The sequence below is a fragment of the Phocoena phocoena genome, chromosome 18 (genome assembly GCF_963924675.1).
Source record: "Phocoena phocoena chromosome 18, mPhoPho1.1, whole genome shotgun sequence".
Lineage (NCBI taxonomy): Eukaryota > Metazoa > Chordata > Mammalia > Artiodactyla > Phocoenidae > Phocoena > Phocoena phocoena.
The window spans coordinates 48,136,202-48,163,185 of record NC_089236.1 but is presented as its reverse complement, the minus strand read 5'-3'; the positions used below and the strand labels follow the sequence as shown (position 1 = coordinate 48,163,185).

The 26,984-nt window shown below is 39.4% G+C and overlaps 1 protein-coding gene across 1 annotated transcript in view; it reads right to left on the bottom strand.

Annotated features, from left to right (window-relative positions):
* PIBF1 (progesterone immunomodulatory binding factor 1) overlaps positions 1-25,281 on the bottom strand; it is a 199,467-nt gene extending 174,186 nt beyond the window's left edge. The window contains exons 1-4 of the mRNA XM_065895935.1: positions 25,030-25,281; positions 10,797-10,897; positions 7,775-7,973; positions 4,974-5,093 (exon numbers count right to left, since the gene is read on the bottom strand). Coding sequence (XP_065752007.1) covers positions 4,974-5,093; positions 7,775-7,973; positions 10,797-10,897; positions 25,030-25,281 — 672 coding nt within the window. The remainder of the gene's footprint in view (positions 1-4,973; positions 5,094-7,774; positions 7,974-10,796; positions 10,898-25,029) is intronic.
* Between the last annotated feature and the right edge of the window lie 1,703 nt (positions 25,282-26,984).

The following is a 26,984-nucleotide window of genomic DNA, read 5'->3' as shown; positions in this document are numbered from 1 at the left end:
TTCAAATTTTGGGCAAAATATACAACAACCACCTGAAGGCACAGGAAAGTGACAAAAGTCAGGCAGATTCTGGAGGGATGTCTTCTACAAGAGGAAGAAGGGAACAGCATTGGGTAAATTTCCTGGTCTCTCTCTCTCTTTTTAAAATGCCTTTTAGCTGGAAGGCAGGCCTACTATGTGCCAAGTTGGATGATAAAGGTAAAACATCTTTCTAGCTTGAAGAACCAGAAAACAAAAGTTTGGGGCAACTCAGCTGCTCTAAAATGAGGAGGGAATTCTAGAGACAGCCAGAAAAGGGGCACTCTGAGTTCTGTGAATAATCTCTGCCAGATCTCTGGCTCACCTCTGAACAACACATGTGTAGGACAGACCCAAGCAGTCCTACTAAGGCCAAAAAAACCTAACTGAAATTTGAGCTGCTGCCCAAGAGACAGAGCATGCTATCTGAGTACAAACCATTTAAATTCCTGCTAAAACAAAAGCATCAGCACTGCCAAAATGCAGTCTCCACAACCTAACAGTTGCAATGTTAAGATCTAAATTTACTCAGATTTAAATTATCAATTTAAAGTTACTCAACCTTTGAAGAAACAGGAAAATGTGACCCATCCTTAAAAGAAAAGACAATCAACAGAGACAAACTCTGAGGTGACTCAGATTTTGGAATTAGCAGACAAGGTAAAGCAGAGATTTTAACTATTCTCAGGGGTGTAAAGGAAAATGTGCTTATAATGAATACACAAATAGCAGAGAAATAAAAACTATAATAACCAAATGGAAATCTAGAAGTGAAAAATCTGACTATTAAATTTTACACAAGAAAAACAAAAATGTATGTCCACACAAAAGCCAATGTTCAAATGTTTGTAGCAGCTTCATTTATGATGTCTCCAAAGTGGAAATAACTCACATGCCCATCAACTGGAGGATGGATATATCCATACAATTAAATATTACCCAACAATAAAAAGGAACTACTGATACATTAAAAAGAAAACAGTCTGGCAATTTCTCATAAATTAAATATGACCAGTGGATGGATAGATGGACAGGTATGTGATTAAGATAAGTATAGTGATATGCTAATGGCAGAAATTAGGTGACAGGTATACTGGTGTTCATTGTAAAATTTTTTCTAGTTACCTATGCTCAAAAACTTTCATAATAAAACAGAAAAAAAATATAGTCTCTAGGGTTGGTGACCAATTTTGAATATGCTGATTTGGGGATCATAAACTGAGAGGTTACATAAAAGAAAACACACAGGTTATAATCAGTCTACTAATCTTCTGCTATCTTCCTCCAATTTGCCTTACTAGCGTAGTACTCTACCACTCAGAAAAACTTTGCTATCTGCAAACTCGAGATTTTACTTTGTGCTTCCTTTCCAATATAATGTTTACTGTTTGTTCCCCTGTACTCCTTTTTTTAAAATTTAATTTTATTATTTTTAAAATATTTATTTACTTATTTGGCTGCATCGGGTCTTAGTTGTGGCGTGCAGGATCTTTAGTTGCAGCACGTGAGCTCTTTGTTGCAGCATGTGGGATCTAGTTTCCTGACCAGGGATTGAACCTGGGCCCCCTGCATTGCGAGTATGGAGTCTTAGCCACTGGACCACCAGGGAAGTCCCTCCCTGCGCTCCTTTTATAAATTTATTTATTTTATTTATTTTTGGCTGTGTTGGGTGTTTGTTGCTGCACACAGGCTTTCTCTAGTTGCGGTGAGCAGGGGCTACTCTTCGTCGCAGTGCATGGGCTTCTCATTGCGGTGGCTTCTTCTCGTTGTGGAGCATGGGCTCTAGGCGCACGGGCTTCAGTAGTTGCGGCATGCAGGCTCAGTAGTTGTGGCGCACAGGTTTAGTTGCTCCGCGGCATGTGGGACCTTCCCGGACCAGGGATCGAACTTGTGTCCCCTGCACTGGCAGGCGGATTCTCAACCACTGCGCCACCAGGGAAGCCCCCTGCGCTCCTTTTAAAACATAAATTCCATGAGGCCAGAGATCTCTGTTTTGTTCACTGAGGTATTCCACGCACCTAGAACAATGCTTGCCACATAATCAAGGTATAGTGAATTATTTATTGAATAAATTTTATTCTCACAATAATGGCCATGTGAGTGAGGCAGATGTTACATATTCTCATCCCTATTTTACAGATGGGGACTGCAGGGAGGGGTAGTAAAGACGAAGTTTTTTATCCAAGATCATCACACCATCGCTGAGTTGCAGAGATGAAACTCAAACTAGTATCTCTGAATTCCCCAGATACCAGAGCAGTAAATAATTTAACAAACCATTTCAAAAAATAACCCCCCACAATATATTGCTAATAAATTTCTTTTAATATTTGATATTAACATTTACTCACTATATCCTTATAAAAAGGTCCTAGCTGGTGACTTTTCATTTAAAACTTTTCAGTCTATATTTTCTGAGTGTTGGGCAAGTTGACCTGTACTAGGCCCTTGACAGAGCAGAAGAATCTAACTTTAAGGGCGGCTTTAATACAAAAGTAATTCTATTATGTCTAAATCATATTCTCTGAGTTTCTAAGACCTTTTATTATGGAGATAAGGCATTACTTTTCTTTCTTTCCTGAATGTGATTCAGTTCCCTCTTTATATTAAGTTCAGGAAAAGGTTTAAGACAGAAGATTATATTTTCAGCTGAGAGGTGGTAAACCTTTAAGAAGCAAACTTGCACATGGAAAGGTTCTATGATGGCTAATTTTTTATGTCAACTTGGCTAGGCTATGGTACCCAAATATTCAGTCAAACATTATTTTACATGTTTCTGTGAAGGCATTTTTTAGATGAGATTAACGTTTAAATCAGCAGACTCTGAGTAAAGCAGTTTACCTTCCATAACGTGGTGGGCCTCATCCAATCAGCTGAGGCCTCACTAGAACTAAGACTGACCTCCCCTGAGCAAGAAGGAATTCTGTCAGCAGACTGCCTTTGGATTCAAACTGCAACCCTCCCTTGAATCTCCAAGCCTGCCAGCCTACCCCATTAGAGTTTGGATTCGCCAAGCTTCCACAATCACAAGAGCCAATTCCCTAAAATATACGTCTCTCCATATATATTTACATATCCTGTTAGCTTTGTTTCTCTGGAGAACCCTAACACAAGTTCACAAACAAAACCGCTTCTGTGTTCAAGAGGTATTCACACACTAAAAACACTCAGGAACTCTATGAGTGAAACCAGTGTTAATTTTCTATGCTTTCATGTCAATAAAATACTAAAGGTATTAGTAAGGTTGAAACAAACTAAAATCTGGGATACAATGCCATTACTGACCCTTGAGAGTAGAAAGACTTGCTTTACCACACAGTAAAAATATGTCACATACTAATGATAATTTTAGAGATCCAAGCCTTCTTTTTTTTGGTCCAAAGAATACTTTGTTCAGGAGAAAGTACTCTTAGAATCCCCAAATGTCAAAAGTGATTAAAATAGAGGTGGTTTGGGCTTCCCTGGTGGCGCAGTGGTTGAGAGTCCGCCTGCCGATGCACGGGACGTGGGTTTGTGCCCCGGTCCGGGAGGATCCCACATGCCGCGGAGCGGCTGGGCCCGTGAGCCATGGCTGCTGAGCCTGCGCGTCCGGAGCCTGTGCTCCGCAACGGGAAAAGGCCACAACAGTGAGAGGCCCGCGTACTGCAAAAAAAAAAGAAAAAGAGGTTGTTTGATAGAAACATAGAAAGCTCCTCCAGTCCTCCCTCTAAAAAATAAGTCCCTGAGGGACGCTGACGTACCATAAGGTGCTGCAGAACTAAGCCTGAAAACTTATCTGCCTTGTCTCTAACGAACCCTGTGCCACACCGCCACCGCTGTTGCCACCACCATCGCCATCCTGGGCATTCTACAGAGACAATGGAGATTAAATGATTTGCTCGAGGCTGAAAAATTAGTAGCCAAACTGAGGTCTTCTTTGTCCTTTATTATTTTGACTTTAGATGTAAATTTTTTAAAAGTTAAGAGCTATTTTTCTAAATGTGCAAAGCAGTTTACCTGCACAATATGGCAGGTTAGCAGCAGAAAAAAGCCACCATAATAGACCCCTGTGGTAGGGTTCACATCAGCACATCGGCCTCTCTGGCATCGCTCCTGATGACTTACTTCAATGCTCCTATGAGCAGATGGAAGCTGAGTCTTCATTTGCTTGTAATATTGCCTCTATAATGACCGAAGTAGATTCCATCCAGCACTAACAGTGCAGCAAATCAGAGCATCAAAATATAAATTAAATCATAATTGTTTATTTCTGGATAACAGGTCTTTGGTAAAAGTTGCCCTTGAAATAGGACACAAAATAGTTATTTATAGGCAACCTTGCTAAAAATCACATTTTTACTCTGAAACAGAATTGTGAGCAATTCAATGAAGTAAATGGGACAAATAGTATTATTTTCTTCATTTGACAGAGCAGGAAACATTGAATGACTTGTTCAAGGTCACACAAAGAATGAGTATCAAGATATCATCTAAGGTATAACTCCAACCTACTAGAATTTGAACTCTGGAAGGGCAGGCACTGTCTCTCGTACTCACTGCTGCCAGCACCTAGCACAGCACCAGGCATCAGTGGAGTGGATGCTAATATTAGTGCATGTGCTCTGAACAGGTATTAGGAGAGCTAACTGTATTGGATGAAGAGGCAAAATGACTTATAAATGGACAAGGGCTCCCTTTCTTATCACCAACAGGGTGGATCTATAATGAAGAACTGAGAATGAAATGAGATACAACAACAAAACACTCAGCCGGGGATTTATGGCCAATATCATGGACATACCCTGCCAAGATAAGATGGCTATTTCCAGTCTCACCTCCTTCCCACTACTTATGAAGAATCACAGCAGTCAGCATCCCCAAGTTCCATTCTTCTTTTACTGATTTTTATATTCCCTATCACAAATCTTAAGGACCTCTTGGAGCTTCTTCACACCAGGGATCAAAATTATACAAACCTCAGTCAGTTGTTTCAGCTGACCCTTGTTTTCACTTAATTCTTCGGCTAGGTCTTTCTTTTTCACTTGTAGTTCAGAGATTTCCTTTCTTAATGGATTCACTAGTTCATGGAACCGAATCTTTGAAAAAAAAATCAAATTAATAAGCAGTCTCGAGACCCAAATTACAATTAAAATTTGCTAATTAACAGCACTCTCAATTATCAGTACTACAAGGAAAAGTATTAAGATAATAAAGGAAACTGTTAAGGAGTTTCAGATTATATGCCTGTACACTAAAGTTCTGTTTGTACAAAAATGATACAAGACGGTCTTTAATTGTCCCTGACCACTAATACTTCATTAAGTCTTAGTGTTCAATTAAGTCCCCTCAAGGCCCAGATTATCTGTAACTCCCCACCTGTGACACGGTCTCTCTTTCCTCTCTTCTATCAGTCCTCCATGTTCTCCTTACTCCTTACCTCCCACTACTGCTCACTCCACACTATCCGCTTGTTATTTCCTCAACACATCAAGTGTTCCAGAGTTTTGCTCTTGCTCTTTCCTCTGATGGAAAAGCTCTTCTCACATATAAATGTACGGCTCATGCTTTCACTCCCTTCTGGTCTCTGACCAGACGTCACCCTATCAGTAAAACCCTCCCTGACTTCCCTAACCAGATTCTTCTGGGGGCCGCGCCACCTGTGGGATCTTAGTTCACCGACCAGGGATCGAACCCGGTCCCTTGGCAGTGAGAGCACGGAGTCCTAACCACTCGACTGCCAGGGAAGTCCTTCCCCTACGCTGATTTAAAATAGCATCCTCACTCTTCATTCCTGCTCTTTTCTCCATAGCATTTAGGACAAACGTTCTACATATTTTAATTTGTTGTGTGTGTTGCTCCATTGGAATGTAAGCTCTGTGAGGACAGGAATTTTTGTCTGGTTTGTGCACTGCTCTGTCTCCCATGCCTAAATATAGGAAAAGCCTACACCCCAGGCTCTTGGTGAAATCTACTTACTACCACCGCTGTGGAAGGGATAATCAGGATGAATCAGGAGGTATTTTCATGTCACTGTTCCATTCAGTTGGACCTCTCTTCCCACTCATAATTCTCTCAGGGGAATTTGCCTGCCCTAACTTAGTAAAGTGTTCCAACTAACAAGCTCCTACAAAACTAAGCTATCAGCAAATTAGGAGAGGACAATTAGGGACTATTTATTTTATAGGCATACAATCTGAAACTCCTTAATGTATTGCTGTATTGCAGGAGTACCATATTTGGTAAGAGGCAAGTCCTAAGGCTAGTAATTGACACAATGAACCTGTGTATAATTAACTAGTTAGGATGGTACTGTCTGAAAACAAAAGATAAGACAAGGAACATTAACAGATCAGAGAACAAAAATATGTATGCCTGCCACTAATGGGATACTTTCCATCTACAGTGGATAAAGCCTCAATGACAGCACTTGAGATATTTAATTGGTTTTGGACAGTACTTTGGGCAGAACAATTATGTTCAAGCTATGTTAAATAAAAAGCTGGACAAAAAACAGTACTCCGTTTTATAGGAAATCATTAATCTGGAAGCCTTATCCAAATGAGAACCAAGAGTAGCAACCACTACAGCAAAAAGAACTGATAATATTTATTATGTGTTTACTATGTTCTAAGCACTGTGTTAAGCATTTTACATACAAATTTATAGTTAATCTTCACAATTACCTCAACAGAAAGTTGCTGTTATTATTATTCTTTTTTAATTGAAGCATAGTGGATTTACAATGCTGTGTTAGTTTCTACTATACAGCAAGGTGATTCAGTTATACATATAAATATTCTTTTTCAGATTCTTTTTCATCATAGATTATGACAAGCTATTGAATAAATGGCACTGTTATTATTATTAACCCTTTTACAGATGAAAAAAATCAAGCCTCTTAGGGTGAAATGACCTCTATATATCACAAACTTGCAGTTTGTGTGAGATGTGTGCTCTTGAGAGCCCTGGTCCCACCCTGCCACTCTGAGACCATTTCAGGAAATCAATGGGACCAAAACTATTTTCCTAGTAATACTAAGATTTTTTGCCTGTTTTACTCTTAATCTTATGCCCATTAAGTGTCTGCCGGTGGCTACATGATGTGTGATGATATCATTGCCCTTAAGGCTAATGAAGTGTGTACTTGTGTATTCCTGTATTGTAAAAATTTCTCAGTTTTAATTTTGAATATGATAAATATTAACAGATATAGTCTATATAAGCAAAATCTCTTTGGGGTCTTCAATAATTTTTAGAGTGTAAATGGATGCTGATATCAGAAAGATTTGAGAACACTGCCATAGATCAATCCTACATACAGACTTGTGTAACCAACACTGCAGTTGAGATCCTGACCTAGATCCGTAACGATCGCCCTCATGCTGTCCCTTTATAATCACACCACTCCCCTCTTCTTTAATGTCCCTAACCCCTGGCAAACACTAATCTGTCATCTCTATAATTTTTCATTTGAGAACACTATAAACTGCCACAGTTTATGATAAAATAATTCATTTCTATGGATTATCCAGCCATTAACTTTAGAGCCCTATTTATTGCTTGAATTTGGAGGTCAATGGCCAAGACCCTTTAAAATTTGGTGATCTGAACACCATTCACTCACTGCCTTCAGATCAGAGCCATAAAATAATTTATCAATTAGGTACTTCAAAAGTTATGGCAAAAGAAAAAAAAGTTATGGCTACTATAGAAATGGCAAATTTTAGTCTGGAAATATATGCATTTTTTTTTTTTTTAAATGATACAAGACACTTACAGACACATATTCAGGAATAGAAAGCTGATCTTCCGGAAGACCTTTTAGGTTCATATATTGGTCTTCTGTCAACTCAAAGTCACGCAGGTTTCGACGAATATCTCCAGCTTTCTCTCTTAGCTGAAGGTTTGTCTCTTCTAGTTGCTTCTGTCTCAATAAAATAGTTTCCATTTCTTGTTTCATTAGTTCTTGATATTTTCTACATTAGGAGAGAATGTATAGCAAGCTTAAAAAAATCACTGAGATCTAATTTTCTCAAAGTTCCTTTTTTATAGTAACATAAAATTAAGAAATGAGAAGCTTAATAGTATTTTTGGCTCCAGCTAAATGCTGACTTAACCAGTTAAACACGAAATGACAATGCTATACTAATTACTGAATGTGTAGCCACATAAATTATTAAATAGAAAATTAATGTTCTTAATAATGTTTAAAATTCAAATTATAAAATTATACATGTCTTCTCCTTAAGGTGTAAATCTTACATATCTGCTTTGGACCCTACTCATTAAAGTAATTTTCATTTGTCTTTATCCAGTTACTTCAAGGTGTACCTCTTTAAGATGGCAACACTGAACCACCATAATGTATTCATTCAACCAATGAGGTAATGAAATCAGTAATCCACACATAATCAACCACCTTTCTCAAGGAATCCATGTAGTACACATTGTTAGTTGCCCACCCAAAAATTTTGAGCAGGAAGGCACCCTCTGATTTTTCCCCCTCCTACTGTATCACTTCCATCAACATACAAACATACTGCTATTCGTCCTGTCTTAAAATAAATGAACAAACAAGCTCCCACAATTTTTGACCCTCTTTCACTGCCCCTTTTGTTTCTCAAAAGTTTTCTGTATGTGCTCTCTTCAATGCCTTTCCTCTTAAACCCAGGCCAATCAGGTCTGGTAACATTCAGATTGCTAATGATCAATTCTCAGTTCTTTCCATCCCTATCAATAGCACTTGAGACATCTGATCTCTCCCTCCTTATACACTTTCTTCATCTGGCTTCCCAGACACCATATTTTTTTCCTCTTCATTTTTATCCTATTTTCTTGGTGGCACTTTCTCGGTCTTATTATCTAGTTTGCCTTAGTGTTGGAGTACTCAGTCCCCTCCTCTGTCTGTGTTCACTCCCTTGGGGAATTCATCCAGTCTCGTGACTTAAATACCATCTATATCCTAATGACTCCAGATTTATATCTCTAGATCAGACTTCGCATATACCTCCACATGGATTTCTAATACGACAACTCTAACTTAACATGTTCCAAATTGAACTCCTGCTCTTCTCTCACAAACCTATGGTTTCAGCATCTTTAGTTTTGAATTTTATTTATTTATTTTTTTATACAGCAGGTTCTTATTAGTTATCTATTTTATACATATTAGTGTATGTATGTCAATCCCAATCTCCCAATTCATCCCACCACCACCCCCAACCATCTTTACTTGACAGCAATTTCATCCCTTCATTTATTCAGGCCAAAAATGTTGGTACAATCCTTGATTCCTCTTTCTCTCCTAAACCCCACATCTAATCCATTAGGACATCCTATCAACTCTACCTTCAAAATATATTCAGAATCCAACCACTTTTTACCACTATCAGCTATCAAGAGAATTACTGCAATAGTCTCCTACTGCCCTCTCCACTTCATTTAATTTGATCAGTGCCTAAAGAAATAGAGTAGAAGTCCTATTATCCAATGCAGTGGTTTTCAAAGTGTTATCCCCAAACCAGTAGCAGCATTAGCATCATCTGGGAACTTGGTAAAAATGCAAATTCTCAGGGCTCAACTCAAATCAGAATCTGAGGGTGGGACCCAACAATCTTTTTTCAGCCCGGCAGGTGGTTCCGATGCATGCTAAAATTTGAGAACCACTTATCTAATGAGATAGTAGCTGATAATTGGTCTGATAATTTTTTAAAATATAAGTTAAAGAGTAAGATCTTATAAAGGGAAAAGACACCTACTTTACACATTTACAGCTAATTAAAATATAGCATAAACATTCATTGGCAACATTTTTTATGTAGGGTACAGATTTTTTGTAATATGGAGATATGCTTTGTTTATCTGTAAATCATTTTTCATGATTTCCAAATTTGATTTCTTTACAATGGCAGGAGACCTTTTGAAAAGACACTTGGGAAATCTGAGGATACTTTTTATGGATTTGATTTTTGCCCCTAATCTCTAAACACCTCTTGCTTACACTTAATTTGATGATTTTTAGTCACTCACTTTAATTGAATCTTTCCAAAGAATTCATTATAGTTTGCAAAGAAATGACATATGTTTTTGTACTCATTTTAAAATATAATTTTAATTAAGTGTAAGTATGATTATGTAAGTATAATAAATATGACTGGCATAGGCATATTTGAGAGTAAACACAACAGACTCTGGATAAACACACAACTGAGGTGGAGGAAGTATGTAGGCAAACAAAAGATACATTAACCCAGAAGAATTCAGTGGGCCATAAGAATATATCAGTATGTTCTACAGAGCAAATGAAAAATTTAATCCAGACAGCCAGTTAAGTGGTGGTGAGTTTAGAGAGCTTCCATTGTCATTTATGGTTCACTGACACTGGCAATATTTTTGAATGAATGTTGAATTCTGGCTTTTTGAATTTTGTGTACGTATCAAGTAGTTTTTTTTGTCAGTCTGGATGTAAAAATTATTACCGTCTTTAAGATTTCTCTATTTTAGCTTACGATCACATGCATGAATACGTAATGACATTACTAACTGCTAGACAGGTATTGCTACTTATTTATTTATATATTTGCGGTACGCGGGCCTGTCACTGTTGTGGCCTCTCCCGTTGCGCAGCACAGGCTCCAGACGAGCAGGCTCAGCAGCCACGGCTCACGGGCCTACCGCTCTGTGGCATGTGGGATTTTCCCGGACCGAGGCACGAACCCGTGTCCCCTGCGTCGGCAGGTGGACTCTCAACCACTGCGCCACCAGGGAAGCCCGGTATTGCTGCTTTTTAAAACTTTTACCTGGCATCCTTTTGTTGAAAAGTCAATTGGTTTTCTAATCTCAATGTTAGTAGCTGCTTCTGGTGAAGTGCATCATTAAGCTTCTCTTCCAATTCTTCAATCTTAAAAAAGAGAAAAAGATAAATTATACGGTCAGTTCACAAATTTATCGTTTAATAAAACCTTCTGTTTGTTCATAAAAATGGTTGTTAAACTATGCTTTGGGGCTTCCCTGGTGGCGCAGTGGTTGAGAGTCTGCCTGCCGATGCAGGGGACATGGGTTTGTGCCCCAATCTGGGAAGATTCCACATGCCGCGGAGCAGCTGGGCCCGTGAGCCATGGCCGCTGCGCCTGCGCGTCCGGAGCCTGCGCTCCACAACGGGAGAGGCCTCAACAGTGAGAGGCCTGCGTACCGCAACAAACAAACAAACAACAAAAAAACTATGCTTTGAATCTGCTGCCTTATGAATGTTTTCTTGCCAGGCTGTCATTAAGATCATCTTTTCCCATTAATCTAATCTAAGTGAAAAACCCTTTGACAACTGGAATTTTTATGCTGGTGCCTTGCCCAGCTAGTTATTTCCTGGTCAGACCCTGAATATATACCTCAGATCCATCTATAATCTCTGCCTACTATACATCTTCAATTGACTACATGGGTGTTGCTATAAATGTCCAAAATGAACCTAGTCATCACCCTCACCTATTTTATATTCCTTACATCTCCCTGGTCTCCAAAGCAAAAAAATCCGAGTCACGCATATTTGATATATCTCCTCCATTGCTTATTCTTATCTGACATCATTTTTTTTTTTATTTTTATTTCCATCTTTATTGGAGAATAATTGCTTTACAATGGTGTGTTAGTTTCTGCTTTATAACAAAGTGAATCAGTCATACATATACATATGTTCCCATATCTCTTCCCTCTTGCATCTCCCTCCCTCCAACCCTCCCTATCCCACCCCTCTAGGTGGTCACAAAGCACCAAGCTGATCTCCCTGTGCTATGCGACTGCTTCCCACTAGCTATCTATTTTACGTTTGGTAGTGTATATATGTCCATGCCACTCTCTTTGTCACAGCTTACCCTTGCCTCTCCCCATACACTCAAGTCCATTCTCTAGTAGGTCTATGTCTTTATTCCTGTCTTACCCCTAGGTTCTTCTTGACATTTTTTAAAATTAAATTCCATATATATGTGTTAGCATACAGTATTTGTCTTTCTCTTTCTGACTTACTTCACTCTGTATGACAGACTCTAGGTCCATCCACCTCATTACAAGTAGCTCATTTTCGTTTCTTTTTATGGCTGAGTAATATTCCATTGTATATATGTGCCACATCTTTATCCATTCATCCGATGATGGACACTTAGGTTGTTTCCATCTCCGGGCTACTGTAAATAGAGCTGCAATGAACATTTTGGTACATGACTCATTTTGAATTATGGTTTTCTCAGGGTATATGCCCAGTAGTGGGATTACTGGGTCATATGGTAGTTCTATTCGTAGTTTTTTAAGGAACCTCCATACTGTTCTCCACAGTGGCTGTACCAATTCACATTCCCATTAGCAGTGCAAGAGTGTTCCCTTTTCTCCACACCCTCTCCAGCATTTATTGTTTCTAGATTTTTTGATGATGGCCATTCTGACCGGTGTGAGATGATATCTCATTGTAGTTTTGATTTGCATTTCTCTAATGATTAATGATGTTGAGCATTCTTTCATGTGTTTGTTGGCAGTCTGTATATCTTTTTTGGAGAAATGTCTATTTAGGTCTTCTGCCCATTTTTGGATTGGGTTGTTTGTTTTTTTGTTATTGAGCTGCATGAGCTGCTTGTAAATTTTGGAAATTAATCCTTTGTCAGTTGCTTCATTTGCAAATATTTTCTCCCATTCTGAGGGTTCTCTTTTGGAATTGTTTATGGTTTCCTTTGCTGTGCAAAAGCTTTGCAGTTTCCTTAGGTCCCATTTGTTTATTTTTGTTTTTATTTCCATTTCTCTAGGAGGTGGATCAAAAAGTATCTTGCTGTGATTTATGTCATAGAGTGCTCTGCCTATGTTTTCCTCTAAGAGTTTGATAGTTTATGGCCTTACATTTAGGTCTTTAATCCATTTTGAGCTTAATTTTGAGTGATCTAATCTCATACTTTTACATGTACCTATCCAGTTTTCCCAGCACCACTTATTGAAGAGGCTGTCCTTTCTCCACTGTACATTCCTGCCTCCTTTGTCAAAGATAAGGTGACCATATGTGCGTGGGTTTATCTCTGGGTTTTCTATCCTGTTCCATTGATCGATCTTTCTGTTTTTGTGCCAGTACCATACTGTCTTGATTACTGTAGCTTTGTAGTATAGTCAGAAGTCAGGGAGCCTGATTCCTCCAGCTCCGTTTTTCGTTCTTAAGATTGCTTTGGCTATTCGGGGTCTTTTGTGTTTACATACAAATTGTGAAATTTTTTGTTCTATTTCTGTGAAGAATGCCAGTGGTAGTTTGATAGGGATTGCATTGAATCTGTAGATTGCTTTGGGTAGTAGAGTCATTTTCACAATGTTGATGCTTCCAATCCAAGAACATGGTATATCTCTCCATCTATTTGTATCACCTTTAATTTCTTTCATCAGTGTCTTATAATTTTCTGCATACAGGTCTTTTGTCTCCTTAGGAAGGTTTATTCCTAGATATTTTATTCTTTTTGTTGCAATGGTAAATGGGAGTGTTTTCTTGATTTCACTTTCAGATTTTTCATCATTAGTGTGCTGGAATGCAAAAGATTTCTGTGCGTTTTGTATCCTGCTACTTTACCAAATTCATTGATTAGCTGTAGTAGTTTTCTGGTAGCACCTTTAGGATTCTCTATGTATAGTATCATGTCATCTGCAAAGAGTGACAGCTTTACTTCTTCTCTTCCGATTTGGATTCCTTTTATTTCCTTTTCTTCTCTGATTGCTGTGACTAAAACTTCCAAAACTATGTTGAGTAAGAGTGGTGAGAGTGGGCAACCTTGTCTTGTTCATGATCTTAGTTGAAATGGTTTCAGTTTTTCACCATTGAGAACAATGTTGGCTGTGGGTTTGTCATATATGGCCTTTATTATGTTGAGGAAATTTACCTCTATGCTTACTTTCTGCAGGGGGTTTATCATAAATGGGTGTTGAATTTTGTCGAAAGCTTTCTCTGCATCGATTGAGATGGCCATATTTTTTTTCTCCTTCAATTTTTTAATATGGTGTATCACATTGATTGATTTGCGTATATTGAAGAATCCTTGCATTCCTGGAATAAACCCCACTTGATCATGATCCTTTTAATGTGCTGTTGGATTCTGTTTGCTAGTATTTTGTTGAGGATTTTTGCATCTATGTTCATCAGTGATACTGGCCTGTAGTTTTCTTTCTTTGTGACATCCTTGTCTGGTTTTGGTATCATGGTGCTGGTGGCCTCGTAGAATGAGTTTGGGAGTGTTCCTCCCTCTGCTATATTTTGGAAGAGTTTGAGGATAGGTGTTAGCTCTTCTCTAAATGTTTGATGGAATTTGCCTGTGAAGCTGTTTGGTCATGGGCTTTTGTCTGTTGGAAGATTTTTGATCACAGTTACAATTTCAGTGCTTGTGATTGGTCTGTTCATATTTTCTATTTCTTCCTGATTCATTCTTGGCAGGTTGTGCATTTTTAAGAATTTGTCCATTTCTTCTGGGTTGTCCATTTTATTGGCATAGAGTTGCTTGTAGTAATCTCTCATGATCTTTTTTATTTCTGCAGTGTCAGTTGTTACTTCTCCTTTTTCATTTGTAATTCTATTGATTTGAGTCTTCTCCCTGTTTTTCTTGATGAGTCTGGCTAATGCTTTATCAATTTTGTTTAACTTCTCAAAGAACCAGCTTTTAGTTTTATTGAACTTTGCTGTCGTTTCCTTAATTTCTTTTTCATTTATTTCTGATCTGATCTTTATGATTTCTTTACTTCTGCTAACATTGGGGTTTTTTTGTTCTTCTTTCTCTAATTGCTTTAGGTGCAAGGTTAGGTTGTTTATTCGAGGTGTTTCCTGTTTCTTAAGGTAGGATTGTATTGCTATAAATTTCCCTCTTAGAACTGCTTTTGCTGCATCCCATAGGTTTTGGGTCGTCGTGTCTCCATTGTCATTTGTTTCTAGGTAGTTTTTGATTTCCTCTTTGATTTCTTCAGTGATCACTTCATTATTAAGTAGTGTATTGTTTAGCCTCCATGTGTTTGTATTTTTTACAGATCTTTTCCTGTAATTGATATCTAGTCTCATAGTGTTGTGGTCAGAAAAGATACTTGATACAATTTCAATTTTCTTAAATTTACCAAGGCTTGATTTGTGACCCAAGATATGATCTATCCTGGAGAATGTTCCATGAGCACTTGAGAAAAATGCATATTCTGCTGTTTTTGGGTGGAATGTCCTACAAATATCAATTAAGTCCATCTTGTTTAATGTATCATTTAAAGCTTGTGTTTCCTTATTTATTTTCATATTGGATGATCTGTCCATTGGTGAAAGTGGGGTGTTTAAGTCTCCTACTGTGAATGTGTTACTGTTGATTTCCCCTTTTATGGCTGTTAGTATTTGCCTTATGTATTGAGGTACTCCTATGTTAGGTGCATAAATATTTACAATTGTTATGTCTTCTTCTTGGATCGATCCCTTGATTATTATTTAGTGTCTTTCTTTGTCTCTTCTAATAGTCTTTATTTTAAAGTCTATTTTGTCTGATATAAGAATTGCTACTCCAGCTTTCTTTTGGTTTCCATTTGCATGGAATATCTTTTTCCATACCCTCCCTTAGGTCTGAAGTGCGTCTCTTGTAGACAGCATATACATGGGTCTTGTTTTTGTATCCATTCAGCCAGTCTGTGTCTTTTGGTGGGGGCATTTAATCCATTTACATTTAAGGTAATTATCGATATGTATGTTCCTATTCCCATTTTCTTAATTGTTTTGGGTTTGTTATTATAGGTCTTTTCCTTCTCTTGTGTTTCTTGCCTAGAGAAGATCCTTTAGCATTTGTTGTAAAGCTGGTTTTGTGGTGCTGAACTCTCTCAGCTTTTGCTTTTCTGTAAAGGTTTTAATTTCTCCATCAAATCTGAATGAGATCCTTGCTGGGTAAAGTAATCTTGGTTGTAGGTTTTTCTCCTTCATCATTTTAAATATGTCCTGCCAGTCCCTTCTGGCTTGCAGAGTTTCTGCTGAAAGATCAGCTGTTAACCTTATGGGGATTCCCTTGTGTGTTATTTGTTGTTTTTCCCTTGCACTTTTAATATGTTTTCTTTGTATTTAATTTTTGACAGTTTGATTAATATGTGTCTTGGCGTGTTTCTCCTTGGATTTTTCTTGTATGGGACTCTCTGTGCTTCCTGGACTTAACTATTTCCTTTCCCATATTAGGGAAGTTTTCTAATATAATCTCTTCAAATATTTTCTCAGTCCCTTTCTTTTTCTCTTCTTCTTCTAGAACCCCTAAATTCGAATGTTTGTGCATTTAATGTTGTCCCAGAAGTCTCTGAGACTGTCCTCAGTTCTTTTCATTCTTTTTTCTTTATTCTGCTCTGCAGTAGTTATTCCCACTACTTTATCTTCCAGGTCACTTATCCGTTCTTTTGCCTGAGTTTTTCTGCTATTGATCCCTTCTAGAGTATTCTTAATTTCATTTATTGTGTTGTTCATCGTTGCTTGTTTCATATTTAGTTCTTCTAGGTCCTTGTTAAATGTTTCTTGCATTTTCTCTATTCTATTTCTAAGATTTTGCATCATCTTTACTATCATTTTTCTGAATTCTTTTTCAGGTAAACTGCCTATTTCCTCTCATTTGTTAGGTCTGGTGGGTTTTTATCTTGCTCCTTCATCTGCTGTGTGTTTTTCTGTCTTCTCATTTTGCTTATTTTACTGTGTTCGGGATCTCCTTTTTGCAGGCTCCAGGTTCGTAGTTCCCATTGTTTTTGGTGTCTGTCCCCAGTGGCTAAAGTTGATTCAGTGGGTTGTGTAGGCTTCCTGGTGGAGGGGACTAGTGCCTGTGTTCTGGTGGATGCAGCCGGATCTTGTCTTTCTGGTGGGCAGGTTCACATCTGGTGGTGTGTTTTTGGGTGTCTGTGGAGTTATTATAATTTTAGGCAGCCTCTCTTTTAATGGGCGGGGTTGTGTTCCTGTCTTGCTAGTTGTTTGGCATAGGGTGTCCAGCACTGTAGCTTGCTGGTCGTTGAGTGAAGCTGGGTGTTGGTGTTGAGATGGAGATCTCTGGGAGAATTCTGCCATTTGATATTATGTGGAGCTTGGAGGTCCCTTGTGGACCAGTGTCCTGAAGTTGGCTCTCCCATCTCAGAGGCACAGCACTGACTCCTGGCTACAGCACCAGAGCCTTTCATCCACATGGCTCAGAATAAAAGGAGAAAAAGTAGAAAGAAAGAAAGAAAGAAAGAGGATAAAAGAAAATAAAGGTAAAACAAAAGTTATTAAAATAGAAAAATCATTAAAAAATTTTTTTGAAGTAAAAAAAGAAAAAAAACAACGGACGGATAGAACCCTAGGACAAATGGTGAAAGCAAAGCTATACTGACTAAATCTCACACAGAGGCGTACAGGTACACACTCAGAAAAAGTGGAAAAGGGGAAAAAATAATAGATCTTGCTCTCAAAGTCCACCTCTTCAATTTGGGATGGTTCATTGTCTATTCATGTATTCCACAGATGCGGGGTACATCAAGTTGATCGTGGAGATTTAATCTGCTGCTCCTGAGGCTGCTGGGAGAGATTTCCCTTTCTCTTCTTTGTTCTCACAGCTCCCCGTGTTCAGCTTTGGATTTGGCCTCGCCTCTGCATGTAGGTTGTTGGAGGGCATCTGTTCTTTGCTCAGACAGGACGGGGTTAAAGAAGCCACTGATTCGGGGGCTCCGGCTCACTCAGTCCGGGAGGAGGGAGGGGTACGGAGTGTGGGGCGAGCCTGTGGTGCCAGAGGCTGGTGTGACGTTGCAGCAGCCTGAGGCGTGCCATGCATTCTCCCAGGGAAGTTGTCCCTGGATCCCGTGACCCTGGCAGTGGCGGGCTGCACAGGCTCCCCAGAATGGAGGTGTGGAGAGTGACCTGTGATCGCACACAGGCTTCTTCGTGGCAGCAGCCTTAGTGTCTCATGCCCGTCTCTGGTGTCTGCGTTGTTAGCCGTGGCTCGTGCCCGTCTCTGGAGCTCCTTTAAGGAGCGCTCTTAATCCCCTCTCCTTGCGCACCAGGAAACAAAAAGGGAAGAAAAAGTCTCTTGTCTCTCCGGCAGCTCCAGGCTTTTTCCTGGCCTCCCACCTGGCTAGCCGTGGTGCACCAACCGCTTCAGGCTGTGTTCACGCAGCCAACCCCAGTCCTCTCCATGTGATCCGACCGAAGCCCCAGCTTCAGCTCCCAGCCCCGCCCGCCCCAGCGGGTGAGCACACAAGCCTCTCGGGCTGGTGAGTGCTGGTCGGCACTGATCCTCTGTGTGGAAATCTCTCCACTTTGCCCTCCGCAACCCTGCGGCTGTGCTCTCCTATGCAGCTCTGAAGCTCCCCACCCTCCGCCACCCACAGGCTCCGCCCGCGAAGGGGCTTCTAGTGTGTGGAAACCTTTCCTCCTTCATAGCTCCCTCTCACTGGTGCAGGTCCCATCTCTATCCTTTTGTCTCTGTTTATTCTTTTTTCTTTTGCCCTACCCAGGTCCATGGGGGAGTTTCTTGCCTTTTGGGAGGTCTGAGGTCTTCTGCCAGCATTCAGTAGATGTTCTGTAGGAGTTGTTCCACGTGTAGATGTATTTCTGGTGTATCTGTGGGGAGGAAGGTGATCTCCGGGTCTTACTCTTCCACCATCTTCCCCCTCTTCTGACATCACTGTTTTTATTGTTGAGTTTATTCCGTAAAAAGCTGTCAAAACTATACCATCCTCTTTAATACCCAGTGACAAGTCTTCAGTTAGACCCCTGTCATCTCTCACCTGGATTATTATAATGGTTTCCTAACTGGTTTCCCTGCTTTCAGTTTTGTCAATCTCCAAAACTATCTTCCTTTATCTTATCTTTTAAAAATGCTATCAAAAATTTATTTCCCCAGTTTTAAATCCTTCAGAGGGTCCTCACTGTCTTCAGAATAAATTCCAAACCTAATGGCATACTAATCTTTCTTGATCTGGCCCTTACCTACCATGTCTCTCATCCCTAGCTTAAAAGAAAACTCTGTTCCAGCAAAAGTAAGTGCTTGCCATTTCCCCAATATGCTGTGCTCCCTCTTAAGCCTCCATGCACCTGAGTTCACTCTTAGACTATTTAAAAATTCTTTACTCTTTCCCTTTCAACCCAGGCAGTTCTTTTTCACCTTTTAAAATATGCAGATTAATTTAACAGTCAGTCCTTAATATATTCAAGTGAATTCCTTTCGCATCATCAAATTCTCCTTCTCTACTGAACTACTCCTGTCATTAAACAAACATGTTTTTGTCTCCCATTAAAAAACCCAACAAACCACTCCCTTGATCCCACCACTTCCTCTGCCACAGTACCATTTTCTGTGCTCATCATCAGAGCAAAACTTCCATATGGTTTTTGTCCCACACTATTCCAGTAACAATTCTCGTTAAAGTTATGAATCCCATCCATAATGCCCAGTCCAATGGTTATTTCTGCGTATTTATCTTACTTGACAGCATGATTTGGCAGAGCTGACCACTCCATCCTCTTTCACCTTATGTGATACTCCTCCTGGTTTTCCTGCTTAACTCACTGGACCCTCTCAAGGTTCTCAGGTTCCCTTGCTGGATTTTCTTCTTTTAACCCATTTCTAATATTTGACTACTCCTTGACTTGGTTTGGGGCCCTCTACTCTCCCCACGTAATGCCATCAAATCCCATAGCTTTAAGTGGCACCTACATGCTGATGTATATTACGTGTGTGTGCCCCCCCCCACACACACTCCCTGGTCATGGACTGTCCTCTAAAGTCAGAGCGACAATTCTATTTATGAGTCTAATGGGTGGACATTTAAAGTTTAACATATTCAAAACAGAACTTAAACTTTATCTCCTATATCAGTTTTCTCCCAGCCTTCTATTTCTCAATAAATGGCTCCAGGTGATGAAGCCAAAAAGTTAGGAGTCTTACATAAGGCAATAGCCTAATACTGTCTTCCTCTTCTACCTTATCTGCTCTTAGTCTATTACTTCACCAACATTTTGAAAATAAAAATCAGGACATGTCACTCCAGCTGCCTAAAATCTGCAAATAGCTTCTCTGTTACATAATCTAAAGCAAGGGTTAATATACCATGGTGATGGGCCAAATCCAGCCCATGTCCTGTTCCTGATTATCCACAAGCTAAGAATAGGTTTTACATTTATAAAGTTGCTAAAAGAAAAAAAAAAAAAAGGAAGAATATGTGATAGACCATATGTGGCCTGCAAAGCATAAAATATTTACTGTCTGGCCCAGGCCTTTACAGAGAAAGTTTGCTGACTCCCTATCCAAAGCAGAAAACTCCCACTGCTGAGCAATGTCACGTCACATATCTTGAAGATATCTTGTTTAATTGTTGTTTGATCATGTCCCATAAAAAAGGGACTCTGTCATATTTACTGCTATATTCCTGGCAACATGTCTCGATAAATGTCTTAAATCAACAAAAGATAACCACATTCCTCATAATTACTATTTTGCAAATCAAGAAAACTGTTACCACAAGGAGAAACTTCCATTTTTTCCAGGGTTAGAACTTCTACAATTTTAACTGACTTTTAGATTAAGTCCCTCAACTCAGAGACAGTCAAGCTAGGGAGATTCACTCCTCCATTTCCAAGCAATAAAGAACCCACAGATCTCCAATGAGAGATAAACCAAGAGAGATTTTGGCATTTAAAAATTGACAAGCAAGAAGAATGAGGAAGAAAGGAGTAAGGAGGGGAATAAGGAAAGCAATTTAGGTAGCAATAAGTGGGGATAAAAGTGCAAAGCTAACAATCCTCTAAGATTAGGAAGTTTGGCCTGAGCGGCTCGCCTTCCCAGTGCTCTCAGTCAGCAAGCAGCTGAGTGGGGAGGGGGAATCCATGATTTTTAAGTTTCCTGGGACCAACCTGCTTCTGTCAAATCAACATGGGTCGAGGCATTCTTAGTAATAAACTGTACCACCAGTAATAAGCTATAATAAACATAAGCATTGTACCCTTGCCATATTGGCGTGGAGAGGTTATATTATATAGATTCACATATTTCCGAACTAAAAAAGACCTTGATGAATGGAAAAAACTGTTACTTGTCTCCCAACATCAAGTTTTCCCCTCTTTCTCAGGTAACTCTGGTTTTTATTAGAGACAACAATCTGTCCAGTTAAAGACTTACACTTCCCAGCTTCCCACTCCAACCATTATCATGGAGCTATAGTCTTGGGAGGGAAATTTATTTTTGTAATGCTAGAATGTGACATTTTCATCTTCGTATCCCTGATGTTCAATGTACTAGTAAGCTTTGGAGAATGAATGAGTGGCTAAAAATACTGTTTCTTCATCAGTCCCAGACTCACACTTTTCCACATTTTTCATCTCTGAAGCTGGAGTGCATCTTACAAACTACAGCACATAACAGTTTAACTTGGCAGTGTTTAACGCTAGCAATACACATAGTGGTACGCCTTCCAATCCAGGTGGCTTGGATTTGACGAATTAAGGAAGAGTAATTCTTCTACCATATAATACTTCTTCCCATATTTGACAGCAAATATATTACCCCAAGGGGTCTCTAAGCAGGACAACCCTAGTGCTCATAGACAAAAAACACAGGAATGTAGAGCAGGCAGCTACTCTGGAGAGCAATTTGGAAGTACACTTAAATTAAGTAGACATATACCCTGTGAGCCAGAAATTCCACTCCTTAGTATATATGTCAAAGAAATGTTCACACCAGGTCCAGAAGAGGAATGTCTAAAGAAGGCCACGTTGCATGTGGTGGCAAGGAGCTAGAGGCATCCTGGGTGCCTATCACTGCGGGAATGGGTGGACGGATGGGTAGACACACACCTGAACTGTGTAGCTGCTGGAAGCAAAGGACTAGACTTGCACATGGTAACATGAAGGATCTTAAAAACCGCACTGAGTTGAAAGGAAAAACTATAAAAGAAATAAAATCTAAAACAAAACATGCAATTCAGATTTATGTAAAGGTAAAAAATAAGAAAAATACTCGTGTTCAAGATAAATGTTTATAATAACCATAAGTTGAGTATAACCTTTAAAAATTGTGAATCACTATGTTGTACACTTGAAACTTATATAATACTGTAAATTGACTGTACCTCAATAATTTTTTTAAAGAATAAATGCTAAAAGGAAAAAATAAACATAGAGAAAGGGAGGAAGAGAAATGAATTATGGGAATAAAAAGAATAAATGTACAAAATAAGAAGTGATCTTGCAAGGATCAATGATGACTGTGTGTCATAAGCTCAGGAATATGACTAACTTAATCTTCTACATTTTCAGCCCAATCAGAAAACCACAAAAGTAAAAAACTATACTAAGCACCATGGGATACAATAATAATAATATACAGTGCTGAATAAATATAACTACTATTATTTATTATATACCAGGCATCTAAGAGCTTATGTGCCTTGATTAATTTAATCCTCCAACAACTCCATGAAGTAAAAACTATGATTATTCTTATTTTACAGGAAATCAGGGAAAAAAAACTTAAGGAATTTGCTCAAGGTAACTATAAGGGCTGGGATTCAAACTCAAACTGTGTGTGTCTGGAACTGCAGCTCTGATCTGTTATACTAGAAAGCCTCTCATGAATAAATCACCATGCCAATAATGTAAACGTTACATTTTAAAAAAAGGAGAGAAGCTATTTATAACCAAGCACAATGCAAGCTGAAAACAAATAATTTAAAAAGTGGCCAAACAAAATGTAATTTTCAATGTGGTATACAGTTGGCACTTAATAGAATATTTGTTGACTGAGTGGGTAGATTAACAAGTGGGATACTACCTCAGGCTTCTTCAATGACTTCCATTGAAGGAGGTCTTAAGGATAGAGATACATGAGCCAGTAACACTGTGGCAGTCCATTTGAAGAGTAAAAACAATATGATTAAGGGAAAAGAATGGGAAACCACAGGATACACTGATAAAATACCAAGTGACCTAGTCTAGGTAGGTGACTTCATAAAGAACCTAAAAGGAAGTCTTAGGAGGTTTACTTGGATGGAGCATAGGCATTAGACTTCTTGGTGTTAATCCCACCTGGCGCTATCAGTTCCATCTGAATGGCCTTGGCAAGCTATTAACCAGTTATGGTTCTGTTTTTTTCAACAGCAAAATGAGGTTAAGTCACTCAGTTAAGAAACAGCTGAGCACTTACTAGGTGCCAGGGACAGTTCTAAGTGCTGGAGATACAACAGGGACTACAAAGAAGTCCCTGTCCTCAGGATCCTTACACTTTATTAAGAGAGACAAATACCCAACAAACAAGGCAGGTAGTCCTATGAGCATAGATGTAAGGCACAGAAAATAAGCAGAGTGAAAAAAATGAGAATATTATTTTAGTTAATAACAGCAACAATGACTAATACTTATTGTGTGCTTACTAAATATCAGTCTAACTTATTCTATTGATTCATTTAATATGAGAGGTCAGAGAAGATCTCCCTAAAAGCTCCTACACCTCAAAGAGATGTATGGCTTAAATGAGATAATACATGAAAAAGCTCACAGAACAGGGTCTGGCACAGAATAAGCACTCAATAAATGTTAGCTACTAATATATATATTTAAATGTACCTAAATGATTTCATCAAGACCTTGGGATTTAGGACATTTCATTTTCCTAGAGAGGCATGGTCAAGAAATTTTTCTAGCAGCATGATACTTATACATAGGCAAGAACTAGCCAAGACTGACTTAACAAGAGAGAAGGTAAATATAACTGAAACAAAATGGGGAGGGGAGGAGATAGGAAGAGGTGGGATCAAGAGCAAAGATGGAGGGTTTACTACTGGAAAGAAAAGACTTTCTCAGAAGACAGAAGTAGTAAGAGTTACAATGTTTATCCTGTCTTTCTGAAATCACTGTCAATTTTTTATAACTAGCGACAACTTTACCAGGCCTTACATAAAACACTCCGTAACTGTAAATAAACACACAAGGCAGAAAAACAAGGACTAGGGCATCCCTTGTTACTTGGCAGATACCGCTTGTTAAAGAATAGGGTAAATGAATTTGTTACACTTGGTACTATGACACAGTAACTATCAAAGAGCAAGATATAAAGAAACCAAATCTCCATGCTAGAGGACTCAACAGATTCAGTAATGTAATAATGATCTTGATTCTCCCTATCCAACTAGTCACATCAGGGCTAATTCTCAATGAAGCAGAAAAAACTTGGCCAGAAAAAAAACACTAGAGAAAATATACCTCACACATTCAAAAAACTGAGCCTAGAGGCTTCCCTGGTGGCACAGTGGTTGAGAGTCCACCTGCCGATGCAGGGGACACGGGCTCGTGCCCCGGTCTGGGAAGATCCCACATGCCGTGGAGCGGCTGTGCCCGTGAGCCATGGCCGCTGAGCCTGTGCGTCCGGAGCCTGTGCTCCGCAACGGGAGAGGCCACAACAGTGAGAGGCCCGCGTATGGCGAAAAAAAAAAAAAAAACTGAGCCTACAGAAGCAATTCATCCCTGTCCACCTTTAAGTCACCCCTTCTTTCAAGACTTTTTATTTGGTACACAGAACTATTATTCACTTCCCTTCTTTTATTTTACTTATTTATTTAATAAATTTATTTATTTATTTTATTTTTGCTTTGGGTCTTCACTGCTGTGGGCGGTTTTTCTTTAGTTGCGGTGCGCGGGCTTGTTGCGGTGGCTTCTCTTGTTGTGGAGTGCGGGCTCTAGGTACGCGGGCTTCAGTAGTTGTGGCTCATGGGCTCTAGAGCACAGGCTCAGTAGTTGTGGCGCACAGGCTTAGCTGCTCCGCGGCATGTGGGATCTTCCAGGACCAGGTCTTGAACCCGTGTCCCCTGCATTGGCAGGTGGATTCTTAACCACTGCGCCACCGGGGAGGCCCCCTTTCTCTTTTTAAAAACAGTTTTTTTTAACTATGCAAGAAAATATAATTATTTTCTTGATATTTTAAATTTATCATTTCAAGTTCAGATTACATAAACTTAATTCTTATATATCTGCAGTTTCAAGACAATAAAGCACACAGATAGCAAATTTACACATGATCTTACCTTTGTAAGATAATCAACCTTCAAATTGTCGATCATCATATTTTTCTGTGATAGCTCTATTTTCAGTAACTGAATATTATGAAGCAGTTCTTTCCGTTCAATTAGCTGCTTGGTAATTTTGACTTTACCGTCTCTCTCTTCTGATGAGGAAATATCATCTGTAGGAACTGTTGTTTCTAAACTAATATCTTCAGATTCCAGAGAGCTAGAGATGTTCAGTGTTTTTGATGGCTTGGCAACTTTTCGAGACATTTTTAATTATTATGGGTCACTTTTCTTCTCCAATTCTATTTCAATTTTCTGTAGATTAAAAAATATTGATTTAAACGTACTCAAACATTCTCTATGGAAAGCATAAAGTATATCAAAGAGATACTAAGGGTTCCCTAAGTAAATATTAGGCAAACTGGAGGACCCCAAATCTAGGGCAGATTGGTTAAGTTACTGCTCAAACATATTAAATCAAACTCATTAAGTCTTATTCTAAAACATACTTTTTTTAGAATTAATTTTTCTTGGCATATAGTTGCTTTACAATGCTTTTTTTTTTTTTTGAACCCATACTTTTGATGAATAGAAAACCCAGTTCCTGGGGGCAGGACTCTTACTTGGAGTAAACAAAGAAATGTATGAGATAAACAATAAAGCCCTAAATCGCTAGTACCCAGGAATACTACTAATAAAAGCAGCACATGTTGAAGATAGAGAAGTTTCGTCTGAGTTGGTCAGGGGAAGGTTATACAGAGGTAGGACTTAGAATCTTGAAGGATTTGGAAAGGAGTAATAAAAAGGAAAAATCATTCACATATTAAGGTTGGTATAGAAGTGATGAAAGTGTAAAACAACAGAGGGACATAGTAGTAGTCAGCCTGGGCCAAGCCCATGTGAATCTGAGTAGTGACTCCAAACACAAACACAGAAGGGTTGTCCCTTATACATAATCAAGACTGTGGAGGACCTTGAATGTTTCAGTATGTTCGAAATTTATTCTACAGGCAATGAGGCATCAGTTAAGTTTTTTTTAAAAGGGAAATAGTGAGATAAAATTTTTTTATAGACTTGCAGATAGCAAAATGAAAACAAGAGTGTAAAAGACAAATTCCTCGAACTCCTTACCCTTTCACAAAAATGTCAGCCACTCCCTCGTTTTAATACTACACGATATAATAAGTCACGGTATTGTAGATACCAGTTTTTCTAAACTGAACGATTAGAAAAAAGGTGTGTGGAAGGGAAACCTAAGAACTCTGACTGGATCGGCTTCCCTCGTTTTTAAAGCGAAAGGGATAAGGAAAGGCGAAATCAAAGACAGGCAACATCACCTGGGATACAAAGGGTCCGGGACTGGCACTGCCCACACGTGCGGCGTGAAGAATAAAACGCGAATTTGGCAGCATCAGAAGATTCCTTGTCCCAGGCAAAAAAGGTAGGGGCGAGCCGTGAGCTACCTGGAAAGCTTCAATTACTCCACGTCGCAGGCTAGAGAAGCCGCCACCGCCGCTACCTTAGGTGAGCTGAAGGTGTCTCCAGACAGCAGCTCGGGTTGCAGTCTCTTAACGAGAAATCAGAGGTCGGTGACCGTTAGCACCCGTAACCAAAATAACCATTTCCGCACAGTGAGGAAGCTGCAGCAGGCAGACGCCCGCGCTACCGGAACTCAGCCCGCGTCCACCAGGCGCGGAAAGCAATGCATGCTGGGAGATGGAGTCCGGAGGCGGCCCTGCTCAATTCGCGGGCGGAAATGGCTCCGGGCTCCTCCCATCTACCCGCTTTCGCCCAATCCTCGCAGCCCTCAGAGAGCCAACCAACGGCTGTCTCGAAGTTTCCCCACAAGAGGGGTTTACTAATATCCTGGAGGGGGAAGGAGCAAACCTCTGGGTAAAGTGTAGTTGTGCGACAGGGCTCCAAGCTTGACATTTTCCGCCGGAAGAGAACTGTTGAGGTCGGGATTCCAA